The sequence below is a fragment of the Netta rufina genome (assembly GCF_964035555.1).
Source record: "Netta rufina genome assembly, chromosome: 2".
Taxonomy (NCBI): domain Eukaryota; kingdom Metazoa; phylum Chordata; class Aves; order Anseriformes; family Anatidae; genus Netta; species Netta rufina.
In genome coordinates this window covers 17,786,473-17,808,959 of record NC_140124.1, presented here as the reverse complement: position 1 = coordinate 17,808,959, position 22,487 = coordinate 17,786,473, and the positions used below count along the sequence as shown (strand labels likewise).

General features: G+C 39.0%; 1 protein-coding gene across 1 annotated transcript in view; it reads left to right on the top strand.

Annotated features, from left to right (window-relative positions):
* LOC311207136 (myosin-IIIa-like) overlaps positions 1-22,487 on the top strand; it is a gene marked incomplete at both ends in the record, with an annotated part of 59,859 nt that overhangs the window by 30,836 nt on the left and 6,536 nt on the right. The window contains 7 exons of the mRNA XM_084283036.1: positions 2,688-2,893; positions 4,891-5,002; positions 6,333-6,495; positions 7,150-7,236; positions 10,435-10,558; positions 11,679-12,657; positions 13,311-13,449. Of these exons, the coding sequence (XP_084139162.1) occupies positions 2,688-2,893; positions 4,891-5,002; positions 6,333-6,495; positions 7,150-7,236; positions 10,435-10,558; positions 11,679-12,657; positions 13,311-13,449 (1,810 nt within the window). The remainder of the gene's footprint in view (positions 1-2,687; positions 2,894-4,890; positions 5,003-6,332; positions 6,496-7,149; positions 7,237-10,434; positions 10,559-11,678; positions 12,658-13,310; positions 13,450-22,487) is intronic.

The following is a 22,487-nucleotide window of genomic DNA, read 5'->3' as shown; positions in this document are numbered from 1 at the left end:
GAGAGACAACCAGTATGAAAACACAGACAGTTGCTTCTTATTTTAGAGTAAGATATCTGATCTTTTAATATTTTTTTTCTAGAGTAGAATGCATATTTATTCTTTTACCTTTTTAAATTCACCTGTTGAGTTAAAGTCAGCAGTGATACATTTAGAGTTCATGAGCTGCTTAAAGGGCTCAGCAGTCTATGCAGTACAAATATATAAAGAAGATTGTGATGTTTCATCTCTAATTGTACTCAAACACACAGCCACATTTCCATCATGATGATGTAGGATGATTGATACGAATTGTCTTTCACTCTCCTGCTTCTCCCCAAAGGAGTTAAGGGGAAGTTGAATATCAGTCATACAAAATTTCCTTAAGAGTTTAAGAACTAAAAAAGAAAAATTAATTAATTTGGAGCAAGAGCTACAGAGGAAGATCTTGACTCCTCGGAGTCTATTCTGAATACATTCTTTTGGCTCTTTTATCAGTGCTCTTTATTTTTCCAAGCGCAGGCAGCACTGCTGATCCTGCCATAGAAAATAGCTGTGAAAAGCATTGTTTCTTCCAAAGTCAAGCACAGAGTTGGCCCAAGCCTGAATTTTCAGCTCCTCTTATCTCCCAGCAAAAATGTAAAGGTGGCTCAGGTAATCTTCATGACCTTTCATTTTCATTTTCATGACTGTTCATTTACATCTATGACAGAGAGCAATAAGGAGCAGGATCTCTATTTAGTAGACTTAACTGCACAGCTTTTGGGACTGTCAAGGATAATTCCAGCCCAGGTATCGTGGTAATCCAAAGTTGGATGGCATTTTAACGTTCTGGATGGAGAAATCTATTGAATCTACTTCAAAGTTCCTGTCTTTGATTAATTAATTAATTAATTAATTAATGTTGGTAATGCACTGGCATTACCAACAAATCTAGCAACTGAAGCTGTGAAGGGTTCGTTATATTTGCACTTTCCTGTTACTATTTTCTGTAGTGGAAATCCCTGCTCAGATCATGCTAGCTAATGCTCTCAGATAAAGATTCAGCTTCATCCCTACTGGTTTACTGATATGCAGATATCCAAGGGTGACTGAGAAAAGCATCTGCTATCTCAGGCTGAGTAGAAAAAAATATATATATCCATTAGCCTGCCCTATTTGTTTGTGTTCCATTGTAACATGAGTGATAAATCTAATTAAGCACTTTGCTGCTTGGTGAAGCATTTGTCCAAAACGGGATTGCATATTTTAATAGGAAACATATGTCTCTTGATGTCCTACACCAGTTTCCTGTATCTAACCTACTGCTGAACTGCATTGCATCCTGGCTGCCTCTTTCTGTTGAGTCAGGCTGAATCCTGAATAATGAGCCTCTTCACTTGTGTTTCTATAAGATATTCCCATGAAGCCATTTTATGAAATACAAGTCAAGCTTGTTTACAGCCAGATTCAATTCAGTTGTCATAGGGAGCTACAGACAACATCCCTCTGTTAGCCTGGCACCCTGGTGAGGTGGGAAGAGTGCAACTTTTGAATTGTGATTTTGTGCATTCCTAGTTTTACCCTCCTCAAATGTTTGTTCCTGGCAGGGCAACTGTAGTATCACCATCAGCCCTAATGAACAGGACGTGCTGTATGAGAATAGATTAAGCACCTCTCTTCCAGGGTGGCTTTAGGTTCCTCTATCCTACTGAAGGGATGGCAATATTTACTGGCTTAGTGCACTTCTTCCATCAGTCTTCCATCCTTAGACTGATAATTTACTCCCTGGACAAGTAAAGATCTTCAATTAGATGACAACAGGAAAAACAAACAAACAAACAAACAAAAACAACAAAAAACACATTAAAGTGGGTTGTAATTGCCTAACAAGAGTCCAAGAAAAGGAAAGAAGTATAAGGAGAGTTTTTATCATGTATTAGATGAGCTGATGTAGCTGGGAAGCATGGAGAGGCTTCCAGGGACACTGCCCTTTCATCAGGTCTGACAGCCTTTAACAGCTTTTAACAGCCACACAGTCAATAATAAAGCTCAGTAACAGCTGCACAATCCAATGCCAGGCTAACTGATGCAGTTGCCCCAAACACCTATTTGTTCTCTGTCTTCAGTATTAGGCATAAAATGTGCATTCATGTGCTTGTGCATTTCATGAGAATAAGTGGTATGCTTTTAGAAATATTCCTCAATAACACTTCCCTTCTACAGTTATACTCAAGAATTCAGTTATGATCTTGCAAACAATGCTTTGCTTCTGCTAAACATATAGATTGATATGAACTTGGTGTTGCAGACTCAGCCTAACAGCTGCTGTTATATCCACTGGTCTTCAAGGGAGCCTGCAAAAAAAGAGATAATTTTTTAGAACCATAATTAAAGATAATGCTGCTTCCAAAACCAAAGCAGGTGTTCAGTTATTGGCAGTACCACAAATTTTGCATATACCAAAACTGTAGTTTGTGAGAATGTCCTGGGTGTACTGTGATAACGTCCATTTGGAGTCAGTGTTTCTCTCACGTAGTCTATGATGATCTTTTCAAAACCAGAACTGTTACACAATTTACTTCATCTATCATTAAAGTACCAGCTTACTGAAATCTAAATGGACTTGCACATGAAATAAATCTGATTATATGAAACAAAATTTCAGCTACATCTGGACCTACATAAAAGTTTTGTAATCACCCTGGTATCTTTTTCATTTCTTGCAGTATTCCCTGATGGATTTGTTATCTAAAATGGTCGTTGGCCAGCCTCATTTTGTCAGGTGCATCAAGCCAAACAATGACCGGCAGGCAAACAAGTTTGATAAAGAAAAAGTGTTGGTTCAGCTGCGTTACACAGGAATTCTGGAGACGGCAAGGATTCGAAGACAGGGTTATTCACACCGCATACTCTTTGCTAACTTCATAAAACGGTAACGTTGATGTGAACAAGTGCCTTTTCCTCTTCTATCATTGCTGCTCAGTGTTGGCTAAGCATCCGCAATGCATTTGGCATGGTATTTATAGAAAAAATACAGAGACATTTCCTGTTAGAAAAGAGATTACAGGCTGGGTGACAGGATAACTCAGGCACAAGATCAGTAATCCCTTTTGGATTGGTAGAGAAAGATGATGCATCCCAGAATGATTGTTTCATGCTCCATCTGCATTTGGTTAAATTATTTGTCGTGCTTATAATCTGAAAGTTTTCTTCAAAGATTTTAGGGTTAGAAATATAATGTTTCAAATTAAAATGGAGAATCTGGAGAAAGAGCCTCTGAGAAGCACCACCATTTCTCTAGCTCCTGACGTTCAGCACTGTGCAACATCTGTGTTTGCAGGGGGGTGATAATTTGGAATGGCTAATCTAGGGCTGAGAAGTTCATTAAGTCCATAGTTCTGTTTGAAATATGCTTTCTAAGTATTAGTCATTTGTTAAGAAGAATAACGAACTCACTGTTATTTTATAATCCCTTTAACTCTCTTCTTCTGTCACCTCAAAAAAAAATACTGAGCACTTAACCTATATTTCTTCTTTACAAATAAAGACATTGAATATTTGCCTCAATCAGAGCTTAGATTTATGGAATGGGGAGTAAAGCTGGGAAGAAGCAAGCAACACAGCCAGAAATGCTTAAAAGGAATGGTGCACTAGAAACAGAAATCTAGCCGCAGAGTGCTGCTGGTACATAGGAGAGGAAAAACAAAGTAATGCTTTTATAGCACAGTATCTGGGAAGAGTATTGCTGGGACTATTACTGTCTTGGAAGAGTGCAGGATGGGAAAAGGTAGTTATCACTGCACCAAGGTATGTTGTGGCTCTTGGTTGCTGCTTTTTATCAAAAACTTTATGGTGAAGGTAAAAGAGAGACAGTCAGTGAGCACAATGGGGAAGCTCTCTAGAGAATGTGCCCCCCATTGCAGTGAGGCTGTGCAGGTCTCAAGCACTGGTGATATGGCGCTCACACAGAATATATATATAAGAATTGGTGGTCATAATGCAGAAATAATCATTGTCTCCTTTTTTATAGTCCTCCGAGGACATTGTTACCTTCATCTAAAGTTGGTACAACCCAACTTACTGTATAAACTCTGAGTAACAAGAAAAAAAAGAAAAGCGTAACACTGTCAGGAACACACACAATGGTATCCACATATTTTTTTTTTTTTAATTAAAAAATAAATAAATAAAAAATAAACCAAAACAAGACAAGTACAGTTCATTTTGTAATGAAATTACATTCTGGGAAATCCTGGAAAATGCAAGTACTTTCCTACCTACCAGCCAAGTTGGTATGTGTTATGTAATTTTTATGCATGAGCATCCTGACCTCTTTTCTCAGGCAGAGTTAGTTCTGAGAAATTAGTTTGCCAAATTAAATGCTTACATGATATGTCAAAACATCAAATATTATGTTCCAAAAGGATCTACAAAGCTTGTAGATCCCAGCTCTGGATGAGTCTCACATGTTAACCATCTCACATGAGCTGGGATGAGTCTCACATGTTAACCATCTAAGCACTTGAAATAAAATAGGAAATCTTCATGACATTTATAGATATGAACTAAGCTAATTTAGGCAGAAAAACATAAGTATTTTTATCTTGCCACTGAAATCGCTTTCACAGACAGTCAGAGCAGCAAAGGACTGGCACACAGCCCCATTTGAGTTGCACACTTTTTAAAACCTTTCAATGTTGACATAGAATTAAACAGCCCTCCAGGGTGTGCAATATGTCACTCATCCACTTTTAATTGAGTTTCTTAGTGCTGCATATAAATCACAGCAATTTTTTTAGTGAGCTGTTTTTTTTTCAGTGCTATGTTTTCTTTCATGCAACAGTTTTTATTATTTAAATGAATGATTTGAATGTATTTGCATATATTGTTCACCATTAATGGAATAACGAATCATATATTTGTCTTTAGGTATTATCTCATCTGTTACAAAACAAATGATGATCCTCCAGTCAGCCCGGAAACCTGTGCTGCCATCTTGGAAAAAGCTCACCTGGACAATTGGGTTCTTGGAAAAACTAAAGTAATTATATATAATTATAGATATATATACTGTAAAAGCATTATTGCACTATGTCACTGTTAATTTATTAGGATTGGAGTAGCTCTTGTCTTTCCTGGTACTAAAACAAAAACAAAACAAAAAACCAGCCTTTGTTGAGTACTGTTCCATGATACCTGGCAGAAATCCCAAACCAGTAGTGTGTTAAAATTCTGATCGACTGTAATGAGGCCACAGTCTGCCTCACCTGTACAAAGCAGTATGTGACAATGACACTGCTTGCATCATTTTTCCAAAAATGTGATAGTAAGGATCAGCTCATATTTCTTCCTTTTAGCAGTCAGACTCACAAGGGGAGGGGAGAAGGTTTTTACCTTCCAGCCAGAGGGTCTGTGCTAGAGTTTGTTGAGCAGTGGGAGAAGACATAGATCTCAGATATGTGAAGTCGGAGGAAGGCTTTTCTTGATATACAAGAAATATGTCTGTTCCCATACTCATGCCATTGGTTCTAGCTCACCAGTCTTCCCAGTGCGCTCAGGAGCCACCCCCCCCCTCCCCCCTGGCCCTGACATGACGGATCGCAGGAGATCTGCCAGAAAAAAATAAGCTGTCAGACAAATAATGCACCAAGTCTCAGTCTTCCAATGTAACAGAAGTGCGTGGAAAGGAGAGGGGGACAAATGGATCCTAGATGGATCCTAAACTGCACAAAATACAAAAACACCTCAGAGCAGAAGAAACAACTCTTCTTCTTCTGACATTTATTCCTGGATAGGCTGGACAAGCCATGAAGATACATGGTTTCCTCCTCAACCTTTATTTCCCTTTGCTGCCTTAGTGAGGCTAATGGATAACATGTAGTGAAGGGAAGGGTGTTTTTAGATATGAGATCTATATTGTATGTTTACTTAATTAGAGTTAACTTGTGTCTGTACTAGAGTGATCAAAGATCACGGGGAATTCTGTAAAACAAGAGTAATTGGTCTTACTTGCACAAGCTTTATCTACAGATTTTATTTTATACTAATGTGTACCAGGAATGTGTTTGTATCCCTCATGCTGGGCTAGTTGTTAAGGATCTATATGAGTTTCATGCTTGATAAAAGCAATTTAGGAAATAAACAATGCCTTACATTTAAACTGGGAAAGCAGAAAGGTTGAAAGTTCTAGATTTGGATCACCTGTATGCAATATACATCAGATTTCTGAGGTTAGTGAAACTGTTAGACTCTTAGGTTTAAAAGAGATTTGTAGTTACAGCCCAAGGTTTTGCACTGGGACTATGAAATGGGGCCACTCTGTCTAAGCTGCATTAACTAGAACTATTGCCTGTCTGCTTACTCTTTTTAAGGTGTTCCTCAAATACTATCATGTGGAGCAGCTGAATTTAATGCGAAAGGAGACAGTTGACATGATTATTTTGATTCAGGCTTATGTCAGAGGGTGGCTGGTGTCAAGGAGATACAAAAAGATAAAGGAACAAAGGGAACAAAGTGCTATTAAAATACAGTCAGGTAATAGCTTTAAAACATTTAATATTTTCCTTAAAGCTAGCACGTGTGTGTAGTTGATAGATGGATGTGCATGCCGGATGTGGATTTTTCTGTTTTCCTGCTGTTACATTTGATAAAATATCTAATACTTCATGATATCAGTTTTTATGGAGAAAAAATTCTTTTAACCAGCTTATGACAATCTTCTTACCAAAGCTACGTTTATCAATGTTGCATTTAAAGACAGTTTTAACAATGGAAGGACATGATTGCATAAATGATACTGTTATTAATAATATTCTGACATGCTCTGACAAGGTTGTGCAATATAATAATGAAAATATAAAGTATTAACTGTCCAAGACAATAAGACCAATTATGCCTTTGATGAAGACATCAATTGAAATTTTTAATATATTTCAAACAGCATCTTCTTTTACATTTTGATTCTCTCATGTTTGTATTTATTTCATTCTTAATAATGTTACTCAACAGAAAATATAGTTTTTATGGAGATTCATATTGCTTGTGCTTTTTTGCCATTTTTGGAAAGATAAAGCCTGAAAAAAAAAAAATATGAATATCTTAATGGAGGCCTATAATTCCTTACAGACTTTTTATTTTTAAAGCCTTTTTGTGTATCTAAATAGATTTTTTTTTCACATCTCTTTTCAGCTTACAGGGGTTTTGTTGCTCGTAAAGAATACACAAAAGCAAAACGTAATCAAAAAATGGAAAAATACATTGTTAGACTTCAAGCAAGTAAGAATTGTTTGCTTTCCTTGTTTTTAATGCGTTATTCAAACACAATATGTTGATCCAGATTCTTTGCTGTTACCTAGCTACACTGATTGACTATGCTCATTTACAGTGCCTGACATATAATTTATCTATTATAAATCTATATGCAGTGGTTGAGGCAGTGGTATTCCACTATGTGTACCTCAAAGCAGCATAGAGGCCCTTTCCACAGCTGGGAGGTGGGCTGGTTAAATGCCATGGCAAGACTTTCACTTCTGTTTTGTTATGCCTAATTATTGCAGCTGGTGCTGTTGAAGCCCTGTATGAGATTATGTGCATATAATGTTTGTGTGCATGCTGTTTGGTTGGGAATAGGTTTTGCTACATATCAGTTATGTTTGAGAAGACTACAACCTGTAATTTCACTCACATCTGATTCTTTTTTTGCCAGGACTCAGTCAGAGCTAGCAAATTATCCTGCCTCTTCTGCAGCAATAATCACCTTGCACCTTGTTGTATACTATATGACATCTCTTTTTCCTTCACATATTTCTGTCTCTCCTGTCCCTGCAGAGATGTCCCAGAGCCAGATGTAGTCTAGGCAGCTCTGAAATCAGTGGCAATACAACTCAGAGGTCCGAACAGGTCCGAAAACAGCTGGCACAAATCTGCACAGTACTTTTAGTAATTACAAAGGTAGTTACCCCAAACATAAGTTAATGCTGCCAGTACCCAGGCTATCTAGATGTAAACTTCCTCTGATATGCCTTCATGAGTATATACCAGCACTACTGTTGGTTTTAATCATTGTCACAAGCACCTGTTAATTGCATTGAGACAATGTTAGAGTGTACTGAAGAGCACTTTGCTGCAGTCACTAGAATTTTATCAGCATAAAAAAGAACCTAAAACCAGAATAAAATTCAGTGATGTGCCAAAAATAATTACCCATCTGAAACTTGTCAATTATTGTAGAATATTTGCAAATGCAAAACTATGAATTTATCACTTTACTCAGTTTGTTGATCTCCCCAGTGTTTCTGCTCATCCACCTTCTTTATCTTGAACGCAGTTTCAAGTTTTTTTCAGTGCACAAGAAGCTAAAACAGAAGGAAGTCCATTTTTACTTAACTCTTGGAGTATTTTTTCCTATTTTTAAGTCAGTACAAAACCTCCCTTCCAGTTTGAAAGCAATGCTTAGATAGCTACAACATCAAAACAAAAGCAAACTTCAAAAGTGAACCAGAATAAGTCTAAAAAGACCATATTTGGCTTACATGGCATGTCCACTGATAATGTAACTTGATATAGTTAAAAATATCTCCTTTTGACTTATTTTTATAGGGAAATGGAATGAAAATTTCCCCAAGAAGTCCAAGAAACTCTGACAGTATTCAAAATTCTTTACAATTTGCACTTTTCTAAAGCCCTGCCAGACAGCAACATGAAACCCAAGTGTGCCACTTTGAACAAATATTTGAGTTCCTTTACTCTATGTCCAGTTATCAATATATAATTTATGTCCCTTTCATACAGTGCTTCTTAGACCAATCCACTGCATCTAGTGTAGCCCAAGCTGGTCTAAATTGTGAGTAGGGAACGCTAAAGCAAAAACAAACAAACAAACAAAAAGCTAACATAAAGTTTTATGAATGTGTCAGGACAGATTGTTTACGCTCCTCTCCTGTTCTTAAGTGAGCTTGACCTTCCTCTCCGATCACAACACTCAGCACAGTTGGAATGAGAGTTCCCATATCTACCATCTCCTCAGGGTTGTTAAATCACCTAAATCCTCTATCCCCATAGTCCCGCTATTGCATCTGGAGTTAGAGTTCAACAGAAATATTTTGACAAAACACTTTGTTCATCTTATTTTGCCAAGGATTAGCAGGCTTGTCCAAACCACAGCACTGTGGAGAGTGTGCCAGTTTCCATTAGGAAATGATTTGCAACTTCAAGAATTTTTGAAGCAACATTCTGAATGGGATTCAGTTTCTGATCATGACACCTCAGTATAAATCTCTGAAAGTGACCTAGGTCTCTAAACTCCTCTTAGAGTCAGCAGAGCCTAGAGTTTGAGTAATTTTATTCTAAACAACCAAATGCTCAGAAAATTTGTAACTGTATTGTTACCTAGTGCCATTTGAAATGCCCCAGGTTATCCTGTCTGGCCTCCAGCTTTATTTCATGTGGCACACCCAACTTTCTCACAGCAGAAAGCCCAGTCTGTTTCGACGTGTCTGCCAGCTCCATGTGGATGCTTTAGGCATCGTGGAGCACTTCAGATGGCACTAGATACTCACGTGCCAGCAAGCATATCAAGCCCCTAGTGACTAGTGATTGACTTTAACAAGAGGTTAGAGACAGCACAATTGCAGACACCTTCATGTACATACCTAAATTTAGTTACCTTCACCTGGAGCTGAATCCCAGTCCTTACAGTACCAACTGGTATAGTGGTGAGGGTGCATATGTGTCTGGTGAGAGACCTATCTTTGAGTCTTTATTTATCCTGATTCACAACATAAACTTAAACATGCCACAAAGTGAAAGTACTGAGTATGCTTGCCAGAGTGTGTCTGGTTATTGTGGAGCTTAGCTCACTTTTCGTGCTGAGCTTTCTCATTTTGAATGAGTCTTTGCAAAAGGAGCATGAGTGAGGTCTGCTGCAACTGCTGAGCTGTAAAATTTTCAGTTTCTCTCTAATCTGGTGAATGTTCAGCTAAAGAATTAAAGTTCCAAGCCTGTGCCAGAAGAGAGGCTGGTAATCTCTATAGCCTGATTGCCAGGTGTTTCCCAGGGAAATAAAGACCTTGAGTCAAATCAATTGCCTGAATCAGGCAAAGCAGATATGTGGTGCTGAGAGCACAGTGTTCTAGAGGTACTTCGACAGCACTACGGTTCTGTGTCTTTCAACATCTGCCTTTATTTTTTTCATTCCAATAATATACTGAGAAAGATCTTGCTTCTGTCCTCATGTAGAATGGCTGCAGCTTTCTGAAATCCCAAAAGGTTTTGTGGGACAGAATCATTCCAGCTGAAAAGTAATCATAATTACCACCCCAGTCTGTATGCTCTTATTTCTCCCTTTGTTTTTTGTTTGTTTGTTTGTTTTTTGTTGTTTGTTTTGTTTAATAACATTATCATTTAACTCTCTGAAATATTTGAGATACCCGTTGTTTGTTGCCTAAGGTTGTTTTATATTATAAATTGTATCAGTTGCCAGAGGATACTTACTCAGGAAGAAGAGGAAAGAACTAACTGAGGCAAGGAACAAAGCAGCAACAGTAATTCAGTCTCACTACAGGGGATATAAGGAGAGGAGGAACTTCAAAAGGAGGAGGTAATATTTTCCATCTCTTCTGTCACTGTGTCCCTTTTTAATAACTAAACTGATAAAAACAGGGATATAATCTAAAAGTGAAGCAAATTATTCTAGAATTATTATTAGAATTATTCTAGATGTAAGTGTATGTATACATTCACTTGGAGTTCTTTCAATGTCAGTAGGCAATTTTCTCGTATTTTCAAGCCCAGGGAATAATGGCACGTTTAGGGGAAAGATAAACAATACTGTGTTTACCTGTAATGTTAATGTAACTTGTAAATGAATTTCTTTCTGGAATTGGATATTTGCAAAAAATGCTCAGACAAGAGCAAGAAACAGGCATCTGCAAGGAACTGCTCTCATCTTAAGTCACTGTCTGATAAGCATAGGTGATGACAAGCAGGAACCTAGAAGACTTGCTCAGATCAGACAGATGAAAGTAAGGGGAGGCAAATCACATTCTAAATACTTCTGCAACATAGCTGTAGTCCTAGTCACTGAAGAGGAGCACTTTGCACATCACCATCTTGTTTTCAGTGACAGCATTTCAGTAGCTGGAGACTACTCCAGAGAGGTAGAAAACAGCTGTGAATGAGTCAACAGTCTTTCTCAAGAGTCAAAGGGGAGGAACAGTGTGGCAGATTTCACCTGGCACTTAAGTTTTATAGACAGTAACAAACACAGTGGAGGGAATTGGTCTTTTAAGTTTGACCTGGACCTGTGCCCAGGATCATAGAAAGAAAACAGTCCAGTGTGATGTGAGGCAGTTTTCTTTCATTAATACGTTTAGGATTGTGTGTATTTATACACACTGGAGGTGGTACAAATTTTCTGCCTTACATTCTTGTTAAACGTTCAATTAATTCTTTTCTGTTTTATCACCTGCCCTTGTGCAGCAATTTTCTGTGAACAGTTTAACAGGGACATTCCTTTTAACATTAAGAAGTAATAGTCAATAGAAAAACATAGATTGGCTTTCTATCTTCAATTCCAGCTATGCGCATTAAATCTTTCCCATGTTCCAATGCATCAAATTGCCTTTTACTACACAAGCATCACCAAAGGTAGTTGCAAAGTTGTTACTATCCTTCATCTCCTTCAGCTATAATTTCTCGCAAAATTCTATTCCATTCAGGGAATCACTTAGAGAGAACCAAACTGAAAATGCATCAGCCTTTAGTGAAAATAAAAAGGATGAAGAACTTCAAGATAATGAGGAAAGTCCAGCTGGAGTGAAGAGTGCCCTTCCAAAAACAGAAGAAGAAGCAGCTATTATTGTTCAGAGCAATTACAGAGGCTACAGAGCCCGTAAAAAAATAAAGGAACAGTGCAAAAAAATAGGAGAGGAAGAATTATCTGCTGTCGAATACCTTGAAGCACAACTGCAGCCACTTCAAAATATTATACTGGAAGAAGCAGTGAATGAGGAGATTCAAGATGAAGGTGATGCTGTTATTGACAGTGAGTACACCAGGGACAGTGACATAGGGAACGTACAGGAGCAAAAGAAAATGCCTACTAAAGAAGAGACAGTTTCCATGAAGCAGAACCCTGCAGTAGAGCATGCTGGTGAAGGTGAAGACCAGGCATCTTTGGAGGAGTCATCCAGCAAAGCTTCTGTCAAAAGCACAGCTGAGCCTGAACTCCAGCAAGGGCAAACTAACCAAGACACACTCAGTACATATGGGCAAAATCAAGAATCTGCTGTGGTCCAACCCAAGACCAACGGGAATGTGGAAAGAAACCACGTGAAACATGAAGTGATGATGCCTAGAGAACGTAAAGGAATTATAAGAAAAGAGTCAATAAGAGGCTCACGGAAACAAGCTGAAGCAGAAAAACGAGGTTCAGAAGACAAAGAGAAGGCAGCAGTGGTTATTCAGAGCAATTACAGGGGTTACAGAAGGAGAGGACAACTCAGAAAAGAAGGGAAATTACCTTGCAAAAGTCAAGAGAAAACTATAAAGGAGCCAACAGAAGCAGTACACAATCAAAATGATGATCCCCAGACAACAAAAGATAGGGAAAACACTGTTATGGAAGCTGAGGACTCTAAGACACTGAAGGGAGGCTCAGAGAAAGAGCCTTGTGATTTGGCAGCCTTTTCACGGCAGGTAAGAAGCTTATAAGCTAAATTTGTTAAACATAACACGCTGAGCAATGACAGAATGGCAAAGTTATTTTACTGACTTCAGTGGAACAAGTTTTTACTCTCTCGGCTGAGACTGATGTGTTTTCTTTTAACGAGTGTTGCATTAAAAGGCATATTTGGGGCTGCAAGAGAAATACCCTTTTTAGGAAGGAGAGAAAGACGAAGTTAGAAAAATGGGGAAAAATTATGTCAGTATCAACCTAAATGCAGAAGTTCTGGCTTTATTGAAATGTGCATTTACCTAGCAAGGCCCTGTAAATAAAACAGTAAGTTGCTGTGTCAGTGCCAGTGACTTGCACATGTGCAGAGCCATATGCCTGCAGTTGCAGAAGCTGTTCTGCATCCCGACATCAGCAAGACACCATCTGCCCACCTGAGTGAACCAATATGAAGGAGCAGCAGGACTGGGCAGTAGTATGGGGCTTCCTACACTTTTTTGTTTGGTTGGTTTTAAGGAGAGGGATGGGAGGTAAGTGTAGTAGGTGTCTGCACTGTAGTAGCTGGAGAGATATCTTTTAAATTCATTATCAAGCCCACTGTTTTATCCTTGGTTACCTTGGAACATATATGCTTATTTATATAATAATGAGAAATCCTGTGTTATATTTTTTTTAGATATCAAAATTATCTGAAGACTACTTAGCGTTGCAGCAAAAATTAAATGAAATGATATTGTCACATCAGCTGAGACCTGTGATGCTGTCCAAAGATAAGCAAACTAATGACCAACATTCTTCTAATGTTTGTCAGTCAGGTAATGTTGAACCTTACTGTTTAGGCTGAATTTTCATTTGTTAACAGGACTGTCAAGAAACAACTCCTTTTCATGGTTTAAAGGCCAGGGGACTAGAAGAGGAACTAGCTCTGGCTTCTCATGTAACTCAGGCTGTTTATTTCTGTACTAAGCCTCTTATCAGTATATGTCTGAAAACTACTTTCCACAGAAATGTCCAAGCATGACTGGGATTTACACTTTTATCATTTTTCTTGGTACTTTGTTTCAGTGCTTCTTAAGATTGGTGAATTGTGAGGCCTAGACACAGCATATCTAGTAATAATTTTATTTGGTAAAAAATACACATTGACTCTTTTTTTATTCATTGTTCCTCAGCAGTATGTGTTACAGATGAAATATGCAGCTGTGTTTTAAAAACAAAATATTTTTAGGTACTATGTCAAACACTTTGCCACAGTTTATCACGTTTATGCTGAGTAAAAGTTTTAGCTACCCAGAAGTTCAAATGAGTCTATCAAAACTTGCAACTCCTCCCCATGTTGGTGGGCATGACTTTAAAATCATAAGCAAATTCGTATTAATAATTAGCATCTGTTTGACTTCCATGCTTAAAAGATATAGAAACATCTGTTCCAGTTAGCATGGGCAGTAGGGCTCCCAAAATGTAACCGTTCTTGGAGCAGGTTAGGTGCAGGGGTACTGATAGGTAGAAGACATGGCATTCAGAGTGTGCCCCACCAGGAGGTCCACAAAGAGCTCAAGCCTTTTCAGTTGGAATGGACATAACGCGTTTTCCTCAGCCTGTTTTTTTGGGCTGCAGGTGCAGAGGAAGACAAGGGCAAACATGGAAGTTGGCTGGGTGGGCCTCCATCACTGCAGGGATGGCTGTGTCAGCCATGCCACTTTGCTGCCTCTGGGGAAGAGCTCTGCTCACCTCTGCACAGCTGGGATCAGATGCAGAGGTGCCCCTGGCTGCCTAGAGCCAATTGTAATACTTGTGTTATAACATTGTGGCTTTGGCTGCCATGTTGCTAAAACATCTTTCAGATCCCATGGCTAAGTGGAAGAGATCCTAAAGGTACTGCACCCCCACTTTGCAGCCCTTTCAAGAGGTCAAGCATCTCAAATGAAGGCTTGGTGTTTAGAAAATCTAAACCTCATAGTATAAACTGCCTGCTTCTAGATAATCTATGTAGATCAATCTGTTCCCAAAAAATAACAAAAAGAATACAAATGTGAAGCTAAAAACAAAGTTCTGTGATCTTCCATTAAAGGCTGAATAATGTTTGGGTTTGTACTGAGTTCTTTATTAAATATTGCAGGTTTTTTTATGAGGTAGATCTGAGGGATTAAAAATGCGTGCTATCGAAAATAGCTCTCGGTTCTTACACATTCTTCCTCCAGAAGCTGGAGAAGAGAGGTAGATGGAGGAAAGAGAATACAAAAATCCCTGTTTATCCAGTTAAAGGTCTCATTACTTACACCAGTGAACACAGTGAAAGTGTATCAGTATGTTCATGCCATGCGCAGAATAGCACAGTGTCCTCCCTAAGCACTGCTATAAATTTAAGTAGCTCTGCAAAAGGCAAACGAATGTCAGAGCTTGTCACCTGTGCAAGCAACCCTGCTTAAATTGGTTACCAGTCAGCTACTTATCTTCCCTTTGTTTTTGAAAATGTCACGCTGTTTTACATCTCTGTGGTGCTATAATACAGTATTTTTCCAATGGTGAAGTGTGTGAAAGTGTTGTTTGTACCTCTTTGAATGTGGAAGAGAAGAGTGTCAGACATTTCTTTGAACCAAGTCCCAAGTTTTTAAAACAACAGTGAAACAGTTGTTGAGTGACATAAGGACTTTGGTCTCATTTTGATGAATAGAAAGAAATACGACATTCTTACAAGCTGCTATTATGTTGCTTTAACAAAAGGAAGATTTATTTTCTTATTTTTTTCTCCTGGCAAATGTGTGCATGTGCGATATGACAGCACTTTGCTCTTTTGTGCACCAGGTATAGTCTTTGAGAATGTTTTGATCCTTTTTTTTTTTTTTTTTCTCCTCTTTAATTTTCAGGTGCAAAAAGTGACTGTTTGTTAATAATGTCTAATTGCCTTTTGCAAAAAATGTCAGCAATGGTAATCATAATCCATGTTTAGACGGAGTTACTCTTTTCAACGTAAATGCATTTAAAACGAAATAGTGGGTACTATTTGACCACAAAGCTACAAATGAATTCAATACAAACAGAAATGTGCTACTAAAGTGCAGGTCCGCTAACGCCCTATTTTGCCCTTAAATGTTGTAAATCCTGAGTTGGCCTCTTCTATCTCAAACCAAACTAGCCTTTCCAGCCTGCTTATGGCTCTCCAGCCAGTAACTCATTTAATGCTCTGCTCCAGTAAGTAAAACCACTCCAAAGCCAGCTTTTTTTATACCCATTGTTCCCAATCTTTTTGTATTAGGCTGACCCATGATAAAACAGGCAGTATTACGCCTGGAGCTAGGTCTGGTTCCTTGGCCCTTCTTGCCCAGCTGGTCTGAGTTGGGCAGCTATCGTCCCTGTGTGCTGTGTTCCCTTGTCATACCTCACACAGGTTGTGGGGCTACTCATGATAAATGTGACAAAGGTGACTTTTGACAAATACTGAACTTTAAAAAAGCAAGAAGGCAAGCCAGGTGGCCTCTAGTCAAACTGTGTCCCTTCCAAGCCATGACATGAAATTTCAGTCTCTGCACCACGGTCAGCCTGACAGAGAACAGCAGCTCAGCCTCGCCTAGGGCACAGCAGGATGGCAGCAGGGGGCTGAGCCTTGATTCCTCACATCCCTGCAGACATATTTATAAATGCTAAGCCTCACTGAAAGACCTTCCTTGCTATGGAACATGAACATTTTTTTTCTACATTCAAACATAATTCACACAACAGGAAAACTGTTTACTTTCCAGCTAAGATCAATCAAAAGAAGATGCTGCAGCAATTCCCAGGTGTGCCTGGGAGCTGGTTGGAGCCTAAGCCTTGCATCACAAACTCAATCACAAAGCTGCATTGTCTTAACTTAAGCAGGTATTTATTATAGCAAATACGATCTACCTGGATGTACAGAATACGTAAGTAAAAGTATGCATATGATCACATAGGTTGTACTGCCTAAAAAACAGGAGTTACCAGCATCCCGGATTTCTTCCTTTCTGTATTCAGTGTAGTGAGATCACAGACAACTACATAAAATAAAGACATGAGATAATGTGCCACAGACTGCCATGCTAAAGTGAAGCATGTAGACATGGTGAGTGATGCACTGTCTGTTATTAAACAGAGAGGAGCCTTCCTGTCCTCTTGCCTACATTAGGTGTTACAGTACAGTTTATACACATTTACAGAAGGATACACTTTTAGTGTAGGTTTCTCTCTAGGGCCACCTTTGCTGTCCTACCCTTATGAAAGCAGAGGTTGTTTAGCAATTGTTTAAATCATGTAGCATTTGTCTATATCTAATTACTCTGGTGGTTTACACTTATTTACATATCTTCCTCAGCTTCACTGGTTTTATATGTCATTTTACACCTATAACGTGAATTGTTTTTATAGCTTTATCACAGAATCACAGAATCACAGAATTTCTAGGTTGGAAGAGACCTCAAGGTCATCGAGTCCAACCTCCAACCTAACGCTAACAGCCCTCCACTAAACCATATCCCTAAGCTCTACATCTAAACGTCTTTTGAAGACTTCCAGGGATGGTGACTCCACCACTTCCCTGGGCAGCCTGTTCCAATGTCTAACAACCCTTTCAGTGAAGAAGTTCTTCCTAACATCTAACCTAAAACTCCCCTGGCTCAACTTAAGCCCATTCCCCCTCGTCCTGTCACCAGGCACGTGGGAGAACAGGCCAACCCCCACCTCGCTACAGCCTCCCTTGAGGTACCTAAAAAGAGCGATAAGGTCACCCCTGAGCCTCCTCTTCTCCAGGCTGAACAAGCCCAGCTCCCTCAGCCGCTCCTCGTAGGACTTGTTCTCCAGGCCCCTCACCAGCTTCGTCGCCCTTCTCTGCACCCGCTCAAGCACCTCCATGTCCTTCTTGTAGCGAGGGGCCCAAAACTGAACACAGTACTCGAGGTGCGGCCTCACCAGAGCTGAGTACAGGGGGACGATCACCTCCCTCGCCCTGCTGGTCACGCTGTTCCTGATACAAGCCAGGATGCCGTTGGCCTTCTTGGCTACCTGAGCACACTGCTGGCTCATATTCAGCCGACTATCCACCATCACTCCCAGGTCCTTCTCTGCCTGGCAGCTCTCCAACCATTCCTCTCCCAGTCTGTAGCTCTGCTTGGGGTTATTGCGCCCCAGGTGCAGGACCCGGCACTTGGCCTTGTTGAACTTCATGCAGTTGACAAATTATGGCAACTAAACTATTATGCCTAATAGGAATGCTTGTCTGCCTTCATCAGTGGCTAGGTGGCTACTGTCAGTTTTAGAACTTACCTGCTCCTATAACAGAACTCACCTGCTCCTATAATAAAATATTTTATTATATTGCTGCCCACAGAAAGGAAAGAACTGCGGGATTTCTGGGTGGTGAACTGTGACAAGTGTTCAGATTTTCAAAGTTGTTTATAAAAATGCAAATCCTGCAGTTTAAAGAACCTATGAGCCAAAAGGTTAAATGAGTCTTAAATCTACAAGGTTAAATTGTTCATAAGTGAATTTAAAATGCACAAGGTACACTGCACAAGGTTACTGGAATAAACACTATTCCCCATGGCTCAAATCACCAAGTAGGTTATATTTTCTTGTTAAATACATTCAGCAAACATAATGGCTACATCCCAGGACTGCACCTTTGGACTACAAGTGAGCCTTGGGGTTACAGCAGTGTTAACATAGATACACAAATGGCTGCTATCTAGTTTTTTAAGGTCAAAACCTGAAGGGGTGGGAATATGATCATGATGGGGACAGATTTATTTTTTTTTACCAGATGAATAATGGTGCTCATCTTTGTAAGTATTAAATGACAGTTCAAGTACAAAATCTCTGGAAGATAATTTTCTATATTTAAAATGAAATTCACTGGGAACAAGGAGCTCCTGTGCAGCTGAGAGCTTATTCAGCTACACAAAGCCGTGAGTCAGGCAGGGTTTTCACCCGGGATTCCTCCTGCTGTAGGATGCTACAACACTGTTTTCACTGAGTACTTGGGCAGTCTTTGCAGGAAAAAGGGAGCCCTTCTAGTGCTGGGGGAGCACAGTAGTATTGAGAGGCCAGTCTTTTCCTCAGAGGAACAGAGTGGCCAGCCATGGAGCACTGAGGAGTGAGGCTGGATAAATGCAGGGCAGTGAAGTGCTTGTGCTGTTTGGCCATTCTTTGGGAACCAAGCATCCAGGGCACAGACGATTTGTGCTGGGAGCTGGTTAGATCCATTGGCAGAGCATGAGATGAGGGAAGTTGAAAAAGTGGAGCAAAGCCATTTCCCTATAACATCCTCTCCTAAATAACAATCAGCCTTTGCCACCAGACTCTCAGATATGGGAGTATCAGTGTCAGCGAGAGACTGAAACTGAGATTCTTGGTGGGGTGGGCAGGACTTAGGCATGAGAGATCAAACATTGTCATCTCCTGCTGGGTGCAACTAGAAAGTTCTCCATCCCCTGCAGTTCCTAGTAATCCCCCTATGTTTTTCTAGTTCACTAAAAGCTTGTGCCCATCAACCATAATTTCTAAATCTTGGCATGGGTGAACATCCTATGAACAAACAATTCCTAAAAATTACTAACCAGAACATTAGAGAATAGTGTTTTTCCTACGTGCATTTCCCAAACTCGATTTACTTTTTTTTTTTTTTGGTACAATTAGCACAACAAAAAGGAATGCACGTAAATGTTGTAAGCGGTAATAGCTGTTAATTTATTGTTGTCATGTCCTGGAATTCCAGTTATTACCTCCGCATTTTTTTGGTTACTGCCAATCTCCCCAACAAAACCCAGACAATTACTGGTTCTACTGTCTGGTTGTTTTGTGTGTGTGTGTTTTGTTCTTTTGTTGTTGTTGTTGTTTCCTGCTTATTTCTTAGACTACCTTTTTACTTCCTGTCCCCATAAGATGTGGAGCAATGCTGAATCAAACAAGTAACATTTCACTTAGGTGGCCTGCAGACAGGTTTATCTGTTTCTCCAGGTGACCTAACAAACAGAGACTTTTCATCACTTAGATGCTTATCGCACTATTTCTGCAGTCTTTGGTATAAGATCTGTTGTAAGTCATATGTTAATTTACATTAGCATCCATGGATGTTGATTCCTCTAGATTGTTGTCTTCCAAGTTTATCATTGTACGTCAGGATGTGCAGATACATTTCAATGTAAAGGGCTGGTGATACTGACTCATCTTTATTCAAGCATTTCTTGCCTGTACTTGAACGTTTCAAATGTGCACTGCTATCTACAGTTTCTGTGGTTTGTGGTGGTGCTCAGGATACGCATACGTTAAATAGGCAGCCACACTGTTCACACGTCTTGACTGACCCTTTGCACTGTAACTTTTTCATTCTCTTGGAGAGTGAGCTTAACTTTTGTTAAACTTCCCACCATCACTTGATCAAATGTGATGGTCTGCTTCAGCTTTGGGCAGTAGAGAGATTTAACTTCCTGGGCATGGATTACAACATGACACACGCTCACTGTTAAGTTCAAAAACATTCCTACAGGAGGATTTTAAGCAAAAATAAACAATAAGGTATTTTACTATGGAGAGATCAGGCTTCAAAAGAAACATTTTCTTTGTTATGGTCTATAGAAGCAACATAATTGGCCTATTTAATAAGTGAATGATTTTACTCCTTTCTGCTTCATTGCTTAATGCAGAAAGGTATAGGCCATCTACAAAACAAGCACATCAAACTCACCATTTATCAGGACTGAGTATTTAATTTGCCTTCCACCTTTAACTCTACCAAGTAAGTGATTTCTGGAACTATCAGCAGCTAATAAAAAGTAAATCTTACTTTGTGCAGTGAGTTATCCAATACAACAAACAACTACCACATCAGCTGTATTTCAGTAGCAATGAACACAGACATCTAAGTGTAGAGAGAAATCACAAGTTTACTTTCTGGTGAAACAAAGAAAGGTAAATCCAGCAAGCTACTTTTAACATGCTGTGTAATTTAAAGGAAAAACTCAGAATTGCATTTTCAGTCCTCTGTGTAATTCTAAGAAAGAAAAACAAGATGCCCGGGCTTAGAATACTGGCTGCCCCAGCAGGATACTTCTGTCCCCTTGGTTCTTTTGCATAGCTCATTCATATATAACATGCATGAGCCCAGATAATTAGCTATTTTTTCCTAAAACCCTTATCATTATCAAAATAATTTTATAAAATGTAAGATGAGTCTTCTTTGCAGAGCACATATGCAAGAAGCGTATAACTAATTTCAGATGGAATAATTGTTATCTAGAATATGAGAATGCTTTCATATGTTTGACAGTGATGAATTAAATAATGTAACAGCATACATCATTATAGATTCTTGGGGGACAATAAAAATCTTTAGGTATTATGAGAGTCTTTTCCTTGAGAATTTCTTAGAGCTTCCAATTTGATTTCATTTTCTTTTTCTAGCAGTCAGGATCTTTGATACAATTTTTGTAAATGCACTACATACAAGAGTTTAGGTATTTCTCTTAAATTATGCTGAACTTTATTTGCTTGGTTTTCTATTTTTGTTTTTGGTTCTGTTTGTTTGTTTTAAGGTATTGTTTCCAGTTTAGGCTCCCATTGTGTTTAAAAATACAACAGGGAAGGTTTGACTCTACTCAGTCAATCAAATGGAAACTCAGATAACTCCAGGTGGTCCATTTGAAATGCAGCAGGGTACCAACAGCCCACATAGAGCACAATCAGGCCTTCCATACCTACTCAAATGAAAGAATGTAATTTATATTTAATACAGGTTAGTGAAACGAATGTATTGCATCTAAATTTCATTGTTTAGCATGAATTATCTGTGCCCTGACTTAGAAAAACACCATCGTTCTCTAAAGTGCAAAATTTTAAAAGGTACTTGTTCATTCATTACATGAGAAGCAGTCTGCATTCTAGATAAGAAACTAAAACAATAAATGTAATCATTATCCAACTACATTTTAAATTAACATTATTCATTCTGGCTCCTCTGTATATCCATGACCTTTACAAGCCTCTATTTATCACACATTAAAAAAAACTTACACAGCTAATTTTGCAGGAGTCAACACTGATGTATTACTGACTGTTTCTCATTTTAAATGATCATGCTACCTCTATAATTAAAAAGATGTCTGATGTATATGGGAGAGGTTTTATTTTTATAGTGTGAAAGAGTTTCTGGTGGCCATGAGAGAACGAAGTACATTCTTCCCTCTAAGACCCAATCATATGTAATTAGCACACCTGGGTTATGGAGTCAAAGTCATTTCATGTGAAAGAGGAGTAGATGAGCAGAATGCATTTCAGTAATTTATTGAACCTAGATCTTTATTCCACCCTCACACTATCATCATTGATGAGTGCAGAGATGTTTCTTTGACGGACTCTTACATAGCCCACAAGTCAGTGTCAAACCTAGAGCCTGCAGATTACCAGAAGGCAGCAGTTCCATTTTGTTTGAAAATCTTGATTTTGTTTCCATTAGAATTAATACATTCCTTGTATGTTTGTGGAAAGTTTTTGTAGAAGTAGAGACCATGAGGTGACTACATCTAAACCAGAGGATCTAAACTGGATTGCTCTGGATGCTATGGGCATGGTCATGCTGTGTTGCCCAACGGTATGTCATTTGGCTTGAAAAAGAACAGCCTCATCAGGGGAGAATCTACATCATAATAATATAGAGAAACAACCTTTGAATCAGGTAGAGAAGAGATCTAATGCTGGTCCCCACATTTGACACCTTAATGGGTGACTCATTACGTAAGACCATGTGGGTAGTCAGGAATCAAATAAATAAATCCATTCTCCTTTCCAGTCTGGATATGGGAATGCCCAAAACTGTTGCTTTCTTGAGTGACTGCAAGCAGTAAAT